This window comes from Sesamum indicum, linkage group LG11, assembly GCF_026168435.1.
Source record: "Sesamum indicum cultivar Baizhima isolate 11 linkage group LG11, ASM2616843v1, whole genome shotgun sequence".
NCBI lineage: Eukaryota > Viridiplantae > Streptophyta > Magnoliopsida > Lamiales > Pedaliaceae > Sesamum > Sesamum indicum.
The window spans coordinates 7,520,159-7,539,626 of record NC_142667.1 but is presented as its reverse complement, the minus strand read 5'-3'; the positions used below and the strand labels follow the sequence as shown (position 1 = coordinate 7,539,626).

The 19,468-nt window shown below is 36.2% G+C and overlaps 1 protein-coding gene across 2 annotated transcripts; it reads right to left on the bottom strand.

The window, feature by feature from the left end:
- Window positions 1-43: 43 nt before the first annotated feature.
- Window positions 44-3,292, bottom strand: LOC105173369 (clustered mitochondria protein-like). 2 transcript variants are annotated; one of them, XM_088875313.1, is made up of 5 exons: window positions 3,129-3,292; window positions 2,862-2,914; window positions 2,034-2,186; window positions 1,609-1,690; window positions 44-1,328 (listed from the first exon to the last, which is right to left on the bottom strand). In XM_088875313.1, exons 1-5 carry the CDS (start codon window positions 3,232-3,234, stop codon window positions 1,279-1,281), a joined length of 444 nt encoding a protein of 147 aa, XP_088731439.1. In that variant the 5' UTR covers window positions 3,235-3,292; the 3' UTR covers window positions 44-1,278. The 2 variants fall into 2 exon arrangements, 1 of the variants encoding a protein (XP_088731439.1); XR_016062760.1 differs by lacking the exon at window positions 2,862-2,914 and having other exon boundaries at window positions 2,039-2,186; window positions 3,129-3,286.
- Between the last annotated feature and the right edge of the window lie 16,176 nt (window positions 3,293-19,468).

The window sequence follows — 19,468 nt, the reverse complement described above, 5'->3', positions numbered from 1 at the left end:
AAAGTAAGTCAAAATATAACTCAAATCAACATAAACTAAGTCATAAAAAACCAACAGAAAAAATAAACTAATGATCTTTGATAAATGTTGTTGCTCCTACTGTCTAGACCTACCAGTAAATTGATGGTTTGTGTATCCCAGATCTTGAAGTGATTTTCGAACTATTCTTGTAGGTCTGCCTCTTCCTCCCTCTCTTCAAGAGTAGTTTCAAGCAATTTTCTATTATACCAAGTTGAGATATCGAATGAAGACTGGGAATAAACATCATTACAATCCATTTTTGCAAGGTATTCTTCTTGTGCAAATACATTAGATACAAAGGAATATTTATGTAATAAAAGTCTAACAAAATTTCTCAATATATGTGCTAACCAATATTTAAATACTAATGACAAATTATACTTCCACTAATTCTTTTGGATTTGTTGTCGATGAATTCCCCAATTCCTTTATTTTTTTTATGGCATCTTTAAAGTACCTCAAAATCAATCACTTTTTTACCAAGTTCTTTTTCCTAAAGTTTACAAAACAATAGTCATTCATTTTGCAAATATGCTCCTTTCCCACCAGTCCTTCATTCCTTTTCAAGGCTTCTTGCAAATATCGAAGGGCCATATCCATCTTTTCAATATCTTGATACATCATAGCAACATTTATAAAAGTAGCAGCAACATGAGGGTGATTTGGGCCGGATGATAAACTTAAAAGGAGTAGTGCACGTGACATATGACGCAATGCCAGCTCCGTATGGTTAAGACCATGATAAAACAGAGCCATATTCCCATAGCTGTAGCAAATAATATGCTTCAGAGATAACAATACTATCTAAACAGCAGACGACCCGACAAAAGTTTCATGACTAACATGAGAGCAGATAACAGAAGCAGCATGATCCATACACAGAAACACTCCCAAGTGCCCCAGTTTACCAACTTATTCGTCCGCGTTCTCTTTAAGAAACTAAAGATCAAACTCATGATTGGGTTGAGATGAGGTTTAACCCCAATTGTCAAGCCAAATGTGGCACCATTTGATTTTGATACATCCCAGAGCCATAAAGTCTCTTATTGGCTACTAAAGTAACTAGATACTACAATAGGTCAACTCCAAAGAATAGGTGAACATAGTAACTCAATATCTGTTTTGCAGAAAATTTAATCATAACCCATGTCACTGAAAACTGAAACAAGTAGAGGAAAACTGTTCGTGCCTGTGAGCTGTCAGGGTGATCGAGTCCAAGGCATCGTTCATTCATGATTAGCTCCTTGTACTGTTGCATTATTGCTCCAGCCATGTCTCCAGCATGATACAAGACCATGGCCAAGTAGCTGTATATCAGAGTGAATATTTAGAATAAGCTTTAGACTAATTAAACAAGAAAGGGAAAGCCCAAGGCTTCAATGCCTAGGAATAATAATAGTAATTCAATAGTCATCGTGTGAACTATGTAGGAAGAATAACAAAATCCTGATAATTTTACAAGCCAGTGTTACAAATTACCAGCAACAATTTGCAACTTCTCGATGCATTGGACCAGTCACATGCATATTTTTTGTCTCCAGTTAGTTACATGTCCTAAAATAATGAAAGCTAGCTAAGAGATCGTACCAGGAGTAAACATTGTTAACTGCACCTGCTGGAGAATTGTGAAAGCTTCAGAAAATAACGTGTATGCCTCACTGCGCATTCCCTGAGAAAAGCAATGAAAAGCTCTTGAACAGCTACTATGAAAATTTGAATAGTAAGACATAAAAGCTCTTGAATATATTGTCAAGATCTTGAATAATTTTGAATAAAAGCTCTTGATATGAAATAGCTACTACGAAATTTGTTATCTTTTGGGAAAAACATCCAAACCCTAATTTGTTGCCCCTTCTAGATCAGGTATAGATTAATCTGATATTAAAATATATCTAAAAGGTCCATCCATATTCATATTTTGTATCATATAAAGGTAGATATTTGAATGAGCTTGACAAAACCAATGAACTAATTGTTATAGTATATTTATCCCAACATTCATCTGAACATACCATACCTCTGCTAATTGTTTCAACCAGATCCTTTGCTTCCGAACAAACTGGAATGGAATGCTTCACTACTGGTTGGATATTCAATATATCTGAAACTTGGAAAGGTGCCAGAGCATCAAAATCATATTTGCGAGCAGCGATGGTGATTCCAACCTGTCAAGGGGACAAATAATCATGCGAGAATCAAGTGTTAGAGCGGAAAAACATGCATGCATAAAACCTGAAAAACTGGAATTTTAATTTTTAGCGGCATATAAAAAGCTCAAATGAAAATTAGATTTTCCTAAACACATAGGACCCACAATGTCTCACAAAATCTCACAGTAAAACATGTCAATTTTGAGTGCCATAAAGAATGAAATAAACCATCTTTTGCTGCAACACACTAGGCCAGACAGCACATGATGATTTTTAGAAATTGCCATTATTTTCTTTCCCAAGTGCTAGCTATGAACTTCAAGCGCTCAAGCAAACCTAATGAAGGCATACTTGTGGCTTCCACATTACATAAAATTTGCCATGTCCAAGCAAAGAAAAGATTTCACACAGTGATGTTAAATGATGATAGACCGATTGAGAACATATATAGACAGATTATAGACCCATGCCAGAGAGTTAAATAAGTAAAATAAAGAAAAGTACACAATCATCATTTGATTCCAACATTACTTGATTCACTTAATCTGAAAGGGAACAAGGAGTCAGAAGCATGTGATTCTCACAGAAAACACCTACATCTCAGGATAGAAATGTAGATTAGACAGATACATTTAGTTAGTGGGTTTTTCCTTTTATTCTCTAATAAAAGATTAGAAAAACAAAAGCTACCTTTTGGCAAAGATTTCGTATAACTGAAACTTTTTTCACCCGCTGCCTTGCTCCTATTCAGATTAAGGAGTCAAATTATGCTTAAATAGGGAATCTTTCGCATGTGAATCAGCTAAATCGTTCATTTTTCAACATATTTCAGCAAAAAGAATAAATATCCCGGCGAGAAGAAGATAGGGGTGTTCAATAAGGGATTTCAACCAACACCTTAAAAGCATTCGAATTTCTTCTACAAACTGTAAAAAAATTACAAAGAAGAAAAATTACCTATTAATGGTGTTGGAGAGAAGTTGTGCCAATGGAATCGGAGCCGTTCGCGAGAGAGAGAGAGAGTTAAAGGTCTCCTTTCTTTTTTCTTTTCAGCTCCTGCCATGAGAGAGAGAGTCAGAGGGGAGAGAGGGTTCAAGTTGAGAGTTAGAGGAGAGAGAGGTTCTCAAGTTAATTTCAAGTCATGCATGAGTCAAATTAGTCAATTCTCAATTTAATTTTATATATATATTTATTGATATAATTATTATAACATATAATATATAATATATTATATAATAGAGAATACATATATATTTAATAAAATATATATATAAAAACATTCGATCTTTCGAATTGGTTTGGTTAATTGAGTCTGTAAAAAAATTGATCCAAATGAATTTAAAAAAATATGAAAATTAAACTGAATATTTCAGTTCGATTTTTGGTTTGAATCGAATTTTTGATTTGACTCGATTCAGCCAGTTTAACCGAATTATGAACACCTCTAATAATCGCTGGTGCGAAGAAGAAGGAGTTGGGAAGAGAGAAACATTAAGTCAAAGGAGAAGAAAAGAGGGGTGGTCGCTGGTGAGAAAAAACATTAAGTGCCAGCCATCCCGATTTTTTAAGCAAGCATTTAATAGTATCAGAGACGGAAATAGAGACGGAATATAACATATTTTAGCGGAATTATATATCCGTCCGTCGTTGATATAAAAATTATTAATAATTTATCATAAAGAAAAGTTTTGGACTCTAAATCCATCTTTGATACAGATAGATTTGATTTCGTCTCTAAATTTTCATCTTTAATACCTATTTTTTTATAGTTTGTTCTTCTAGAAAACTACTCTGAATGAAATTGTATGCAAGAACTAATGAAGATAATTATTTGTTACTGTAAGATAATTCTAATGCATAGAATGTGTTCTCTTTGTTTTTCAAAATCTGAAAATAAGAATCAAATATAAAAACTTTGTACAAGCACGAATCAGAATTTCAGAATTAACGAATAAACTCGATTTGACGTCCAAAGATCATTCTTCAACAATACCTTGAATATGAAACCTTAAGTGAACACATGCATATCAATATGATCAAGTTTGTTACAATGATGGTGAGAATAATGAATAAGTATTTCAAAGCAATATTAAGTTGTATTAGAGAAAAATAGAAATGTAACTTTGAATCTAACTACTTAAAAATTAAGATATCATGATCTTGGATTGTTGTGAAAATACTAGTTTATGTTTAAATAGCTTTAAGCAAATCAAGATAAAAAATGTGCGCAATATATATATATATATATATATATATATATAAATTTAAAAACGACTAGCCTGTAGTAGCCAAGTTACTTGATGCTGTTCTAAGATCGTGATGGCCTTCCACCGTGTAGCTAATATCGGATCACCACCATCACCACAAGACAAACCCGAAGAAGGCTTGAACCAATGTCTTCTATTGTGAGAGCGGTCATAAAAAGAGTAGAGAATTTGACCTTATCAAGTTGCCAAATGTATATAGTAGAAAAAATAAGAATGTAAGATGCAAGAGCGAGTTGTGTCCACCTAGCCCCCTGAAACATCAAATTTATAGCTGACGAGGAAAGAAATATTAAATAAACCAAAAACTAAAAATACTATAAAGACTTGCAAAAATCTGACCTCTTCTAGTTTCTCAATTTCCTCCATGTTACATATGAAGCGACACAATCAGAGTAGAAGATTTTGAGATTATGGAATTCAACAATGAACCGTTGAAAAATGATGGGCTCAAAACCAGAATTAGGGTGGAGAAATCGAACGACGTAAGTGGAAGTCCGCCAGATGAAGTGTAATAAATAGAAGACCTAAAGAAAGAGGGATACAAATGACCTAATAACAAGTAGAAAGATAAAGGCTGTACATAATGGACACACAATAAAAAAAAAATGGCTATCATAGCCTAAGTGGAAATTGAGTTATGAGTTGCTATCAATTCAAGTTTGGCAAACATGAATTCTCCACCTTGGCATTTATAACTGTTGCAATTGTGGCAGCATGAGAAAGGATAAACTCCTCAAGTTTCCATTGAAAACAAATAATTTCCTTTTTATTTTTTTAAAGTAAAAAAAGAAACTGAGAGACTCTTGATGAGGGAAGAAATATTAAATAAATAAAAAATAAAAAATTTATAAATACCTGCATAAATCTGAACAAACATTTCACATAAGCTTATCTACTAGAGCTCTAGTAAAAAAGTTAGAGCTCATTTCACATGGGCTCTAAATGGTTAAAGCTCCAAAAAGGTTTAGAACACTAAAAAAGATTAGAGGTCTAAAAAGTTAGAGCTCATTTCGTATGAGCTCATCTATTTGAGCTTAAAAACGTTAGAACTCTAAAAATATACGACCTGAACATATGATCTAAAAATATACGACAAGAACCGTATGGCCTGAACTATACGACCTAAAAAATGAACCAACACTATATGAGCTTGGAAAATTCATGCACCTTATACATATATAGAACAGAGGGGATACTATCGAGATGGACTCTCCTAATTATTCTCTCACACACACTACCACACCTCACGTTTCAAACACTCTAACCTTTATGGGGAATTTTCATGGCTGAATTGGCGACAGAGATGAGGATGCAGCGGCGAACGACTTGGGTGATTCGGCGGATGGGGACGACAGTCGGGGAGAAGGTGATCCCATGGTTGGAACTTGCAGCACTACGAGCACAGGCGTGCATGAACGACTAGATGACAACACACTTGGTGAAAACAGGCAGTTTGTGTGCTACCGCGACGAGCCTCTGCCGGTGACTATTGGGGTGAACCTAGCCATCCATGGCAGCAACGATTGAGTAGCGATGCATGATGAAGATGATGATACTGGCGATGGCGATGATCGGGTTAATATCCGCAATTCGTTTAATATTGCTGAATTTCTTCAATTAGCACATAAGGTGATTGATGATGGAGCTCAATCCTCTATTAATGGAGCGTTTGAAGAAGTGGGAAGCAACAGTTGGCCCCATCCCATCCGTCAAGCCGATCCCTATTGACAGCAATCCATGGGCAAGAAGTCTCCGCACAGCCCATCGGAATTTGCTCCCAGCTTCGTCGTCGACCTCGACGATAACAGCGGCACCACTCCCTCCCTTGTTGGCGGTGCCTAGTGCAAAGGAAAACCCTAATTCGGGTGCTAGGGTTCCTAGTCTGTCGATCACCATGGGAAACACTGATATCCAGCCACCGATTCAACCTGCCACACTTGGAGCAACCGTCGTTCAATCTCCGGCTGGGAACCGTGAGCACTTGCCACCCACCGGCATTTATCTAGGTAATATCCCATTGCAACCATGCTTGAATGTTATGGATTCGAGTGATAAAATTGCTGATGCATTTCATAATTTGACACGTAAAACATTACCCTATATTCCTCCTTCGTTGCAGAATGGTGAGGTTATCATTCGGCCTACTTTGGATATTATCCGGGATGGTTCTCGTTGTTGAAACACTATGGCCTTTGGTTATTTCTTGGGCAAGTGGCCTTATTTTCACCATCTCAAAGATTTTTTTAAGTCCTTACGGCCGACTTTGAGTGATGTTATGGCTACATCAAATAGATTTTTCTTCTTTCGCTTTGAAAACACAATGGCTATGGAAGAGGTTATTGAGGGAAGGCCGTGGCTATTCCAAGGCCAAACGCATTGTGTTGCAGAAATGAGAACTGGACATTGTGTTGCGTAAGTTGAAACACACCCAAGTCCCAGTGTGGGTGAAGCTTTGGCACTTGCCCATTGAATTGTGGACCAATGATGGATTGAGTACAGTGGCTAGTGGAATAGGGAAGCCTTTATATCCGGATGCTATCACTCGCTCATGCATTAGACCGAATTTCCCTTTTGTGTGTCATGCTTGACATCAATTCTAAGCTTCCAAAATATTTAGTTATTATGTCGCCAACTGAGGATGGTGGTGAGGTTGCATGCAAGGTGGATGTGGAATATGAGTGGTTACCCCCTAAATGTACCACTTGCATAAGCTTGAGACATGCAACGAAGGCCTGTTTTGCAAACAAACCTTCTAAACCGCTGGTCTCCATTTATGTTCAGTGTGCATGGCCAACGAATGCAACTACTACGCTCAGAGAGACACAACTTATGGAGGACCCAACTCCACATACTGTAGACACGGCCAAACGCATGGTGTCTCCTTCACGGGGGACTCATGTGATAAAGGTGAAGCCATTGTTGTGCATAACGCTTTTGATGTGCTCACTCTTCTTGATACTGAAGCAGTAGACAGATCCCGAGGTCCTAATAGATGCAGCCCCTCCAATAGTAACCCATGTTGAATGCAACTATTTGGAATGTTCGGGGCCTGAATCGGAAGGACCATCAATTAGTAGTCACTGACCTAGTTGCGGAGTTCAGGCTACATTTCATTGGTCTGTTGGAGACGCGAGTTCAATCTCAGAATGCGGTACGTATAAATTAGCTACTTTGCCTAAATGGAAATGGTTTGTTGATACTACGAGTTCTGGAAATCGTATATGGATTGCTTGGGATGAGGAATACATTGATATCACTATTGTGGATATTGGGATGCAATTTACTCACTGTCAAGTTCATGTGTACTGTGGCTTATGGTGCAAATGATATCAGTACACGTCGAGAGCTTTGGCAAGCTCTTAGTTTACTCGCAGGGCGTTGTGCTATGGAGATGTGGATTGTGGATGGGGACTTTAATACTGTCCGTGACACTAGTGAGGTGTGTGGCACCTCTGGTGACATCCAATTAGCCAGCAAGGAGATTAATTATTGTATTATGGATACCGGTCTGCTTCCATTACCACTACAAGGAGAATGGTTCACATGGTACAACTGTAGTACTGATCCACGTAGTCTATGGAAGCGCTTGGACATTATACTTATTATTGATATATGGATGAATAGATAGCCGACTGCCTCCTATATGTGTCTCCCACCTCGTACATCTGACCACTCACCTCTTATACTAAAAGGGGGTGTACAACAACAATTTAGAGGTATGTTTAGATTTGATAACTATCTTGCTCTCTCACCTCAGTTTGTACCTAATGTGCAGAATATTTGGTAGTATCACATTGTCGGTATTTCGCTGTATTTGGTTACACTATACTCAAAGCGTTGAAGTCAGTGTTTCGAAAACAGTGACGAAACAAAGGAGATTTATCACCAAATGTTCGACTTGCTAAGGACTTCTTGGCCACAGCTCAACGGTTAGTCAGCTCTGATAGACACAATCCGCTGCTGTTACATCTTGAACATTACTGCAGGTTAGTTTATGCGAAAGCAACAAAACTTGAGCAAATTATGCTACAGCAGGGGGGCAAGATGCAATGGATGAAAGGGGGTGACCAGTGCTCTCGTGTATTCTTTTGAAAAATGACCAAACGCCTCACCACGGGATGTTTTTTTCAAATTAATGATGAATAGGGACATACACACATGGATCACCAAGCTGTGATCCAAGAATTCCTAGAATTCTACAGAAATCTTTTGGGTGGCGAGAGGAAAGAAGGTTTATTGATCTTCACTATCTTCGGCCATGGGCGCTACAGATTGTGACAAACGAGGAGGCACAAGACCTACTACGACCTGTGATGGCTAATGAGGTCAAGATGGCTATTTTTGATATAGCTGAGGATAAAGAACCCGGTCCAAATGGTTATATTTCAGGATTCTATATAGCAGCGTGGCCTGTTGTTGGGGGTAAAGTCACACAGGCAGTTCTTGAATTCTTCACTACTAGGAGACTTTTGAAATAGGTGAACTCCACGTTCTTGGCCCTTATTCCTAAGGTACACAATACTACACCTGTGGCTGATTTTCAACCTATTTCACGCTGCAATATTCTCTGCAAGGCCATTACCAAAATTCTAGTGCAACAACTTAGGTGATGTTGGAGAAAATTATTAGTCCCTCTCAGACGGCATTTGTTCCTGGCCATTATATTTGCAATAATAATCTTTTGGCACAGGAACTGGTCATAGGTTATAATCAGTTGCGATTACCACCTCGATGTGCTTTTAAGGTGGTTCTACGACAGGCCTATGACAGTTGAATGGGACTTTCTGCTTGCTGTGCTTCAATTATTCGGTTTTTCGAACCAATTCATCCACTGGATAGAGGAGTGTATTACTACCGCTTCATTGTTTGTTGGGATCAATGGAAAGCCATATGGTTTCGTTGCTGGAGTAAGGGGTCTTCGACAAGGAGACCCAATGTCCCCTTACTTATTTGTTTTGATCATTGAGGTATTGAATCTCATCCTAGAGCAGTTGATTGATCAAGACATGGAATTTTCCTTTCACTGGAAATATGAGCCCACGAGATTATTCCAGTTAGGCTTTGCAGATGATCTATTGCTATTCTGCAAAGCTGAAGTTCATTCAGTGCAGGTGCTCAAACGTGGACTAGATACTTTTGGTGATTTGTCTGGGCTTCGAGTTAGTCTACAAAAGAGCTACTTGATCATCTCCCGTTCGGCACATGGGATTTGGGGGCACTTACTTGCGGTGCTCCAATTTTCAGGAGGGACACTTGCCAATGAAATATTTAGGTTTTTCCATCCTCTCTTCACGCCTTACTCTTGTAGATTGTAAGCCGATACTCGCCAAAATAAATCAATGTATTAAAGGATGGAAGAACATATTTCTGTCCTATGTTGGACGATTGCAAATCATCAACACCGTCCTTACTTCTTTGAGTGCCTCTGCTTTTATCTTGCCCAAAGATCAAGGAGATTGAGAAGCGACTTCGGGCATTTCTATGAAAGGGAGCATCGAATAGCGGGTATGCAAAGGTGGCATGGGAGCTTGTTTGTCGACCAGTTGACGAAGGTGGCCAAGATGTTCAAGACATTGTTATACTTAACCGTGCACTAATGTGTCTTGAACTATGGATTGTAATCCATGGTGATAGCGCGTCTATATGGGTCAACTGGATACACCACACCCGCCTTCGAGAGACGTCCATTTGGACGGTATCGGAGTGGGGGGGCTCTTGGGGCTGGCGTAAACTTCTCCAATTTCGTCCTCTATTACAACCTCTTATAGACTACCATGTTGGTGATAGGGCATCATTCTATTTATGGCAGGATCCATTGTATGTGTTTGGGCCACTTATTCATCGCTTCACATGGGGTCCACAGCTTACCAACATACTGATGATGGACAAGGTTACTATGGTGATGGAGGATGGTCACTGGCACTGGCCTTTTCTCACTGATATTGAATACTTGGAGATTCTTCATAATTTACCTCCTATTTATGGCAGCACTGACTGTCTTTCATGGGGATTGAAGAGTGAAAAGTAGGTTAGTTTTTACTACTCTTCAGTTCCTTCAAAATACCCAGACATGCCTTTGTTCTCTGGCTGGCTATCCTCAGCAAACTGTCCACCCTGGACAAGCTTTGGCTCTCCCACCGTGGAACTTCTTGTGTTTTATGTGGTGAAGGGACTCCCAAAACACATACCCACTTGTTCTTTCAGTGCAGATACTCGAAGCAACTCTTGAGGATGATCCGACAAACCCTCCGTTTTGATTGGCCTAACCAACCTTGGCCGACTAATATCATATGGGCAGCGTGTAGATAAAGGGGGAAACACTGTATATCAGCTTCATATCGTACTTTGTTGGCTGCATTAGTCTATCACATTTGGCGTGAAAGTAACTTTCGACGATTTGATGGGGGTAACCGGGAGGCGTCCATTGTGGGTGCCATTATTATCGAGGACGTGAGGCAGAGAATACTGAGTGTTGATCTTTCTTTCTTTGTTAGCACTTGTGCGCTTTATCGTTTATGGCGGATCCCTTGGCATGTCAAGAGGTTCTCATAATTATGAGGATTGTTGTATTGTACTGTACTTTTAATCAATGAAATTTACATTTACTAAAAAAAAAATTATGGACCTTGCCCACTTGAAGGATTCCCTGCAGATCTGCTACCCATTTGGATCAATCAGAATAAAGTAGAAAGCCATAAATGCTAGTATAAATAAGCTATAAAAAACTGAAAGAAGTGGGATATGAACTCTCCGTCTCTCTGTCTCTTTCTCTCCCTGTCATTCTCTCTAATTCTTTAGAATCTCATACATCATTTATCAATATAATGACGGAAAAAGCTATAGGCGCTCATTGGAATTCATCAAAGTGTTAAAAATAGGATTTTCCTTCTACTTATTTTATTCGAAATTTTCAATTCTACCCACATTAATAGGGATAGAATAGGACATGTAACACCAAAACTAAAATAAAAATAATTGTCACTAGTGGGGTGTTACAATATTAAAAGGGTTGCTATACAATTCGATTTTAATTTAATAATAAAACTTAAACTAAATTTTATTTTGAAGATGGTCAAATTGTATCAATAATAATACTTTGTTAGATACATACTCCTTTGGTAATAAGTTATCTGAAAAGCTTTGTAAAATTCGACTTTTCTTTTTCTTTTGAGAAACAATTCGTAAAAGGTAATGATACTATACTATTATTTTAGGACTGAAACTTATATTGTGAAGTAACATTATATAATAAAAAATATGATATTGAAATTTTATTTTTTTACCTAGGTAATAGCATAAAACGATTATCTTATAGAAATAAATTTATGTTACATCCGATAATTTGAAAAGTCAAGAAAATATAAAATTAATGAAAACTTATATTTATTGAAAGTATATCTCCTCATTCCTATTTTGATGGTTGTAAACTTCTATAAATTTTATTGATATTAATGCATTTCAATTTTGAGAAAAAAATAATTTTATATATTGACTTCATTCACAACAAATTCTTAACTTACTTTCACATAATTTAATTTTTTTGTGATGGGCATCGAAACCACCAAAAACAATTTCTTACAAGCACTTTTATGACAGTAATGAGTAGGACCGATTCTATAAAAATTGGTTATATGTTGATTTCTTTGAATAAAATATAAAAGAAGTAGTTTGGGTTGTGGTTTAATAAAGAGATGAAAAAGTAAAGTTTATGCTTGACTCCACTATTGATCATTGATGCAAAGATGACAATTGTTTGAAACAGATAACTTAGTTATGATCATTGGTACGACCTAATGACCTCACATTTTCTTACCTTTACATCAGCCAAGGAATGTTCGTCGGCTAATTCCTTAATTCTGAACAATACTAGGAACATTTACAAAATTTAATTTACCAACAGGGTTAAGAATTAGAAAGGTCTAATTTTAACCAATAAATTTCTATAATAGATATTTAAATTAGATCATGCATTTTTCATAACATAATGCACTACTATGACATAATAAATTATGCTATGTTGTCACTAATTATTGAACTAAACAAACAATTACAAATTTGCAAGTTCAATTAGCTAGACATATATTCTTGACAACGAATAATTGGCCATATATATACCTATACAAATATCCACGAAATGGAAGTAATAAGCATAGATTAGATCTCATAATATTTAGGTATCAACATTCACCACAACTTCAATTGAAAAATAAAAGGATTAGCCTAACATACTAAAGGAAGATTCAAAAGAGAAAAATAGAATTCAATTAGAAAATCAATAATATATTCATAAGATAGAGATAAAAAGAAAATGATCAAGAGATATGAGATAAGTATCTATTTATACTACTAGTACCACATGATCAAGTCCTTCCATGTTGGAAATTCAAAAATACTATATGATTAAGAGCATTTAGTTTTTTCAATAAAACATTATCTTCATAAAAATGTGGCAAATTAATTATGGATTTATCCAATACCTCTATGCTTAATATTCTGCTAGTCCTCTAGCAAAAAATAGAATCAGTTAGCATTTGAATCCCTCTTCAAAAGTGAACAAACTCGAGGCAAGATGTAATCGTATACTTAAGAAAAAATGAACCACCTCATGATGGAGGCAACTCATCATGCTTTTAAACAAGTCTTCACACAACGATTATCATCAAAATCAATATATGAAGCTAGTGGACTTCTTCTCAACACTTCCCAATTTCTCAAGTATATATGGTTGAGTGTTTTCCTCAATACTTGCTACGACAATGCTTCACCGTATGCACGCTTATGCACCACATCTCTACTGCTTGGAAATATACACACACATAGATCAAAAAGGTGTCTGACTCTGGTTGTAATGGGACTTTAGCTTGGGGATAGGAATTTATGGATAAGGAGGTTAAAGTCCAAGAAACACAAAATAGAGTAGCTAGAAATCAAGTGATCAGTTAATCAAAACTCCAAGAGTAACTCATTTAGCGATCCGATTCCCAAACTTTTCATGACTTCTTGGACTATCCCTTCTTTTGGAGAGGTTATTTTGTCTTTTTCTCTTTTTTTATGTGTGTGTTTTTTGTATGTGTTGGGAGTATCAGTATCTTTTTCCTTGCCAACTTTTCTTCTTATCTTTTCTTTCTTTATCCATTTTTGCAATTAGACAGAGAACAAGGTAACAATATTAACTCCCGCACTTTCTTTTTGAATAGTGTTAAACCGCAATATTTAAACCCCGCCACTTGTTTTTTTAGATACATTCTTTAATTAAAGCACAAAAATAACAATATTCAAACCCCACACTTGTTTTGAGAATCAATTTTTTTCTTTTGTTTGCAACACTTACACATTTTCTTTGGTTGTCTACTTATGCTTGGAAGAATCAAAATCAAGAAGTTTAAAGAACGACGGAGTGGGTTCATAATTGATCTTATATCAACAAAACAAGACCTAAAGGCTCAAATGGATTCACTACAATCAAAATGTCATGTGGTTGTCTTTTTAGGCTAAAAGTAGTTTCAATCCTTGTGCCTTTATCATTTTCAAATGCATGCATATTTATGTGGTCTCAACATGATTCAAAGCAAGTTTTAGGAATGCAAAGTTATAAAAGCATTTCTCTCAAGAAAAATAATCTTATGAGTGTTTTGGGCTTAAAGCCTCACATGGTATGTTCGATCCACTACCTTCATACAGTTAGATTTTGATTCAAGTCATTATTGCAAAAATAAATTTATTAATCATGAATCATCTAAAGCGTGAAGCATATATTTTCCTTGCATACAGTGTCATCAAGTCACAAGTGGATAAAAAACGTTCCACAAATATTTTCTTCAAGAGATTCATCATCACATCATCGTCAAGCAATAATACAACTCACCATCACCGACCAATTACCAACACGAACAACTCAACACCCTCACAGTTAAATCCACATTGCCCCCAATGTGGATATAGGCATACAACTTAAGGATGAAAATTAATGAGAGAAAGAAAATAAAACGCCCTTCAGTGCATGATGCATGAACAGTCAAGGGATTGGTGGACATGATGGCGTGAGGTTGGGCGGAGGTGAGTCTTGCACTTTGTTTGTCAATGGTGATTGTGTGATGCATTAGACGTGGGAACACTTAGTGGCTTGTCTTACAAACTGATCTACATTCCGTGCTAAATGTGGACACAGTTGACACAGAGTCCTTTATACATGATTTAGCCTACGTAGACCCAATGTTAACCACATAATTTTACAACAATCGAGAAAAAATGAGTGAAAAGGATAGAGAACTCATGGATTGCCTCTTATGTATCGCCTTTATTTAATGTCTTTGAATAGATGTTGTACCTCAACTTGAATAAGTTGGCACTCTAATCTTACTTCTTCAATGTAGTGTACCAAGCGATGTTGTGAACCTAAGAGAACTTTGAGGTCCATGAGAGGATTCTTCCTCAAACTTATTTTGTGATGAAACGGTTTGTTCTTATAGTTCTTTAACTAAATGTGAAATTTTTACTACCATCAAACTTAGCTTTTTCTTGCACCAAAAGATCAATAAAAGTCTTTCAAGTTGCATTTGTTGGTGCACAACGCCATGAGAAACTTTGCATAGTGAGGTATTCGTTTGATTGAATCGATCAACTTAATGTTTACCACTACTTTGCTAACAATTTCAAGTATTTCCTTCTCCCATTGCTCCTTTTTAGTAAAAATATCTCTGAGAGTGGAGGTTTGGTCATCAACAACTTAAGATGCTCATCGTTGGTTGTTTTGGACTCATCCGTTTTCATTTAGGGAATTTTCACTTCTTGTTCTTTTTATCTTGGTGGAAGTGCCCACGGTTAATGCTGTTTTCATCTTTCATTCGTTGCAACTCTTTTCCACTGCATAAAATAATAGCACCAGTGTTTTTTTAAGGATTAACAATATCTTTGGGAAGATAACTTTCCCTAGGACTCCAATCGACTCACAGATGATGCCAATTGACTCATTTGAGACTCCAAGTTTTGAATGTTGTAGAAGTCTCTTGTTGAAATTATTGAGTGTTAGTAACAAGTATTTTCACAAAATCCTAAAGAGACGTACCTAGTTTGTGATCGAATTAAGGTTGGTGGCCAAGTTTGAGGTTCGGAAACGTAGCTAAGGCTAGTGTAATTTGTCCATCCCAAATTGTACATTCTGGAATAGGGATCGCATTTTCTTTATGGTGGTCCAAAAAATCCTCCTACAGAGTTGGCATGCTCGGCGGTTTCTTCTTAAAACATAAGTCACAAATGGGTGGGATGTCCAATAAATTACATATTCCACAAGCCTTCATTCGTTGTAAATTTCCTACAACAAATCTTTTGACAAGTGATGTAAGTTTTCCTAAACGATCATCAGTTGAAGATATGTTTACCTCATTGACCTTTTTGAGTGGATTGTCATACCTAACCCCAAACTATTAAGTGTTGGCCACCCATGATTACAATTATTTTGTGTGCTATAATTTCATCTTCAAACTCGCTTGAGGCTTCCACTAGCTCTAGGGCTAACTCTGGCTCGAAAGAGGTGGATGTCTCTTTGACTCATTGCTTGGCTTCTTTTCAAAGTCTTCATGCAATCTTCTCGATCTCGGATCACATTCGATTTCACTACATGAGAAAATTATGGCATTAGAACCAAGTAACAAAAATAAGTAACAAAGAAGAAATTAACTTAAAGGCACCAATTCGCAGCAACGGTGCCAAAAGTTGATGGGCGTCGAAACCATCAAAAATAATTTCCTACAAACACTCTTGTGACAGTGATTAGTAGGGTTGATTCTATAGAGATTGGTTATAAGTTGATTTTTTCAAATAAAATAAAAAAGGGGAGTTTTTATTGTAATTTAATAAAAAGTGAAATTAAATAGAATGAATAAATATAAGAGAAAACTTTTTGGTTAAAGTCAAGTCTATGCTTGATTCTACTATTGATCATTGATGCAAAGGTGACAATTATTTAAATAGACAATTAGTTGTGGTCATTGGTCCAACCTAATGACCTCAACTTTTCTAATCTTTTCGTCAGTCAAGGATCGTCCGTTGGCTAATTCCCTAATTAATGAGCAACCCTGAGAACGTCCATAATATTTAATTTATCAATAGCATTAAGAATTTGAAAGGCCTACTTCAAAAAAATAAATTCCTATAAGAATTTACTTAAGTTAGATTACGAATTTGCAAGTTCAATTAGCTAGGCAAATAATTTTGACAATGAATAATTAGCCATATCATTAATAAATTATATTATTTGTTGTGAGAGCATAGAGAATAGCACAAAATATCCATTAAAAGAAAGTAATAAACATATATTAGATCTCACAATATTTAACAATCAAACATTCACCATAACTTCAATCGAAAATGAAAAGAATTAGCCTAACATAATAATTGATGAATTCAAAAGAGAAAAGTGGAATTTCACTAGAATCAGTAATATATGCAAAATATAGAGATAGAAAGAAGATGATTTAAGAGATATGACATACATATCTATTTATACAACTAGTACCCCATGAACTTGGATACAAAAGTGAAGTAGATATTTAATTACCATAAAAAAGTTAATCAATCTCTTAATCCTAGTAATCATTCCACACAAGAGGGTCTCCTAAAACTTGTGCAGTAATCATTCCAGCTTCAAAGCAAAAATTGCTCATTTCCTTCTTTTGCAGATTTGATTGTTGTGTTAAGCGTGGGCACGTCTAATCGAATTTGTAAATCTGCCACATTTTTCTCTTGTTTCTTTAATTGTCCTCAATTGTCACTTTTAGCTCAAAATTGCCATTTTTACTTTGCATCAAGTCTTTTCATGTTGAAAATGTAAAGATACCATATGATTAGGAGCATTTAACTTTTATAATAAGACATTATCCTCAGAAAAATGTGGCAGATTATGCAGTTATCATTTTGAAAGATATTGAAGGATCGCGTGGTATGGCCCGAGAACGCGCTAGCAAAAGCGATGAAAAAAATGCACAATAATGAAAAATAAACGCGAGAATTAAAGAAATTCATGGGGTGTACCCTTGGAGTTTCTGGGCATTCAATGTACTAAAATAAAAGTATACATGGGCCTGATGTAAAAAGCATCAAAACTGAAAAACACAAGGGCGGAAAAAACTATACCTTTCATTTTTCAAGGTCCCTTGAAATGTCCTTCACTTGAGGCTCCAACATAGCAGCCCTCTAATTCGTCCACACCACACCGGAGTCGCAATCTCTACGTCCTCTTTGCTACAAGAGAAGGAGAGAAAAAAATGCACCAAGTGAATTGAGAGAAAGGAGCGGTCTAATGGCTAGGAAGAGAGGAGGTTTTTTTTTGTGTGTGTAATTGTGATTATAATTATTTTCAAATAATTATATTACACACACACACACACACATATATATATATATAACTTGTTTGATAAATAAGAATGTTTCTAAATACATTCTCTTATCTATATGGTTTATTTCTCTTTATTCCAAATAAAGAGTTTTTCAAAATGACTACAATTGCAGTTTCCAAAAATACAATTTGCTTGCTATTTATTTCCTTCCATGTCATGGGCTCAATGAAATAGGGCTTGGCCAATTTTTTCCTTAAAAATCACAAGCCCAACGAATTTTTATTTAAATGCAATTTAATAAAAATTCATTTAATTGAGCCCAACTTGTATTTATCTAATTAAATTCATAAGCCCAAATTATCCTTAATATTTAATAAGACCCAACTTATTGAATTACAAGGACAAGCCCAAATATAAATTAATGTCATTAATTTATTTTGGGCTCTTTTCCATCCAATGGATCTCTCTTTGTAAGTAATCCAATTACTTGTGAAATTAATTCCTTATTCCTTTTCGGTAATTTGTGTTTGATTCTTTAGGTTCACCTTTTAGCTAAACTTGGGCTAGTGTCTAACACTATTATTAATTAAGTTCAATTTACTTTAATAATTCTTGATTAACCCTTAATCAAAAAAGCCCGTTACCATAGTTGGCCGTCTAGCAACGGTCCATATCACTAAAGACTAGGTGAATTACTATGTGAACATTTAGGCTCTTGAATGCATACGGGTACGGGCCTTCCCTCTACCGTCTCTCGACCATAGTCAAGGGCATGGAATCAGGTATTGGTTCCCATCTTGGAATAGACATGCTTAATACTTGAGATCTTGTCACGCCAAGTTTCTCGACATAGGACCCTCTTTTTCCTATTTGATCAACAATTATGGCATTTATAGAGCGTTAATGCATCTCCAAGTGTATAGGAGATACCTCTGTCACATACTAATAGGGAACGGATCCTCTTCTTGGAACTCACCATCCTCGCTACATACTCCGACTGTACTGGAAGGGATTACAATGATCAGTCTGTGACACAATCACCTCTTACATAGATCCAAGATACAGTCATCGTATGCACATGATTGTTGTGATTCCTCAAGTCTGAGAACTACTCATGTACTATCGAAGCTGGGGACTCAAGTCGTACCGATCAAACCTCTAAGGCTTTCATATGATGATCCCCGTGAGTCAGTTCAGTTAGTTGATCACTTTGTCATCTAACCCACTGAAATTGCATAAACATCCAACGTTTGTCGCCTATGAAACGCGACACTTATCTAATGAATGGAATACTCTATGAAAGTCTTAATAGGACCCTCGATGCCCAATCTCGAGGTCCTCAATTTGAAACATTTTAGACTAACCGTCAGAAGTTGATCACATAGCTGCCATCTAATGCACAACCAACTACATAGGTTATTAAGTGGTCTGTGGGCATCTGTTATGACTTCAAAGTAGTGCTTATGTAATTTGGTAAGCACAACAGATATATGCTAAAGACGAATACTTACCATATTCATAGGAATAACATTGCTTAAATAAAGATTGCTTTAATGATTCTCAAAATCGCCAATCTAATTGAATTTTGATCACTTATTCCAACAAATATAATTTTAGTTATAGTTCAAGTAAACCAATCTATAGCATGGGGCATATGTTGGGGGGTGTGTGTGTGTCTATATATATATGTATAGGG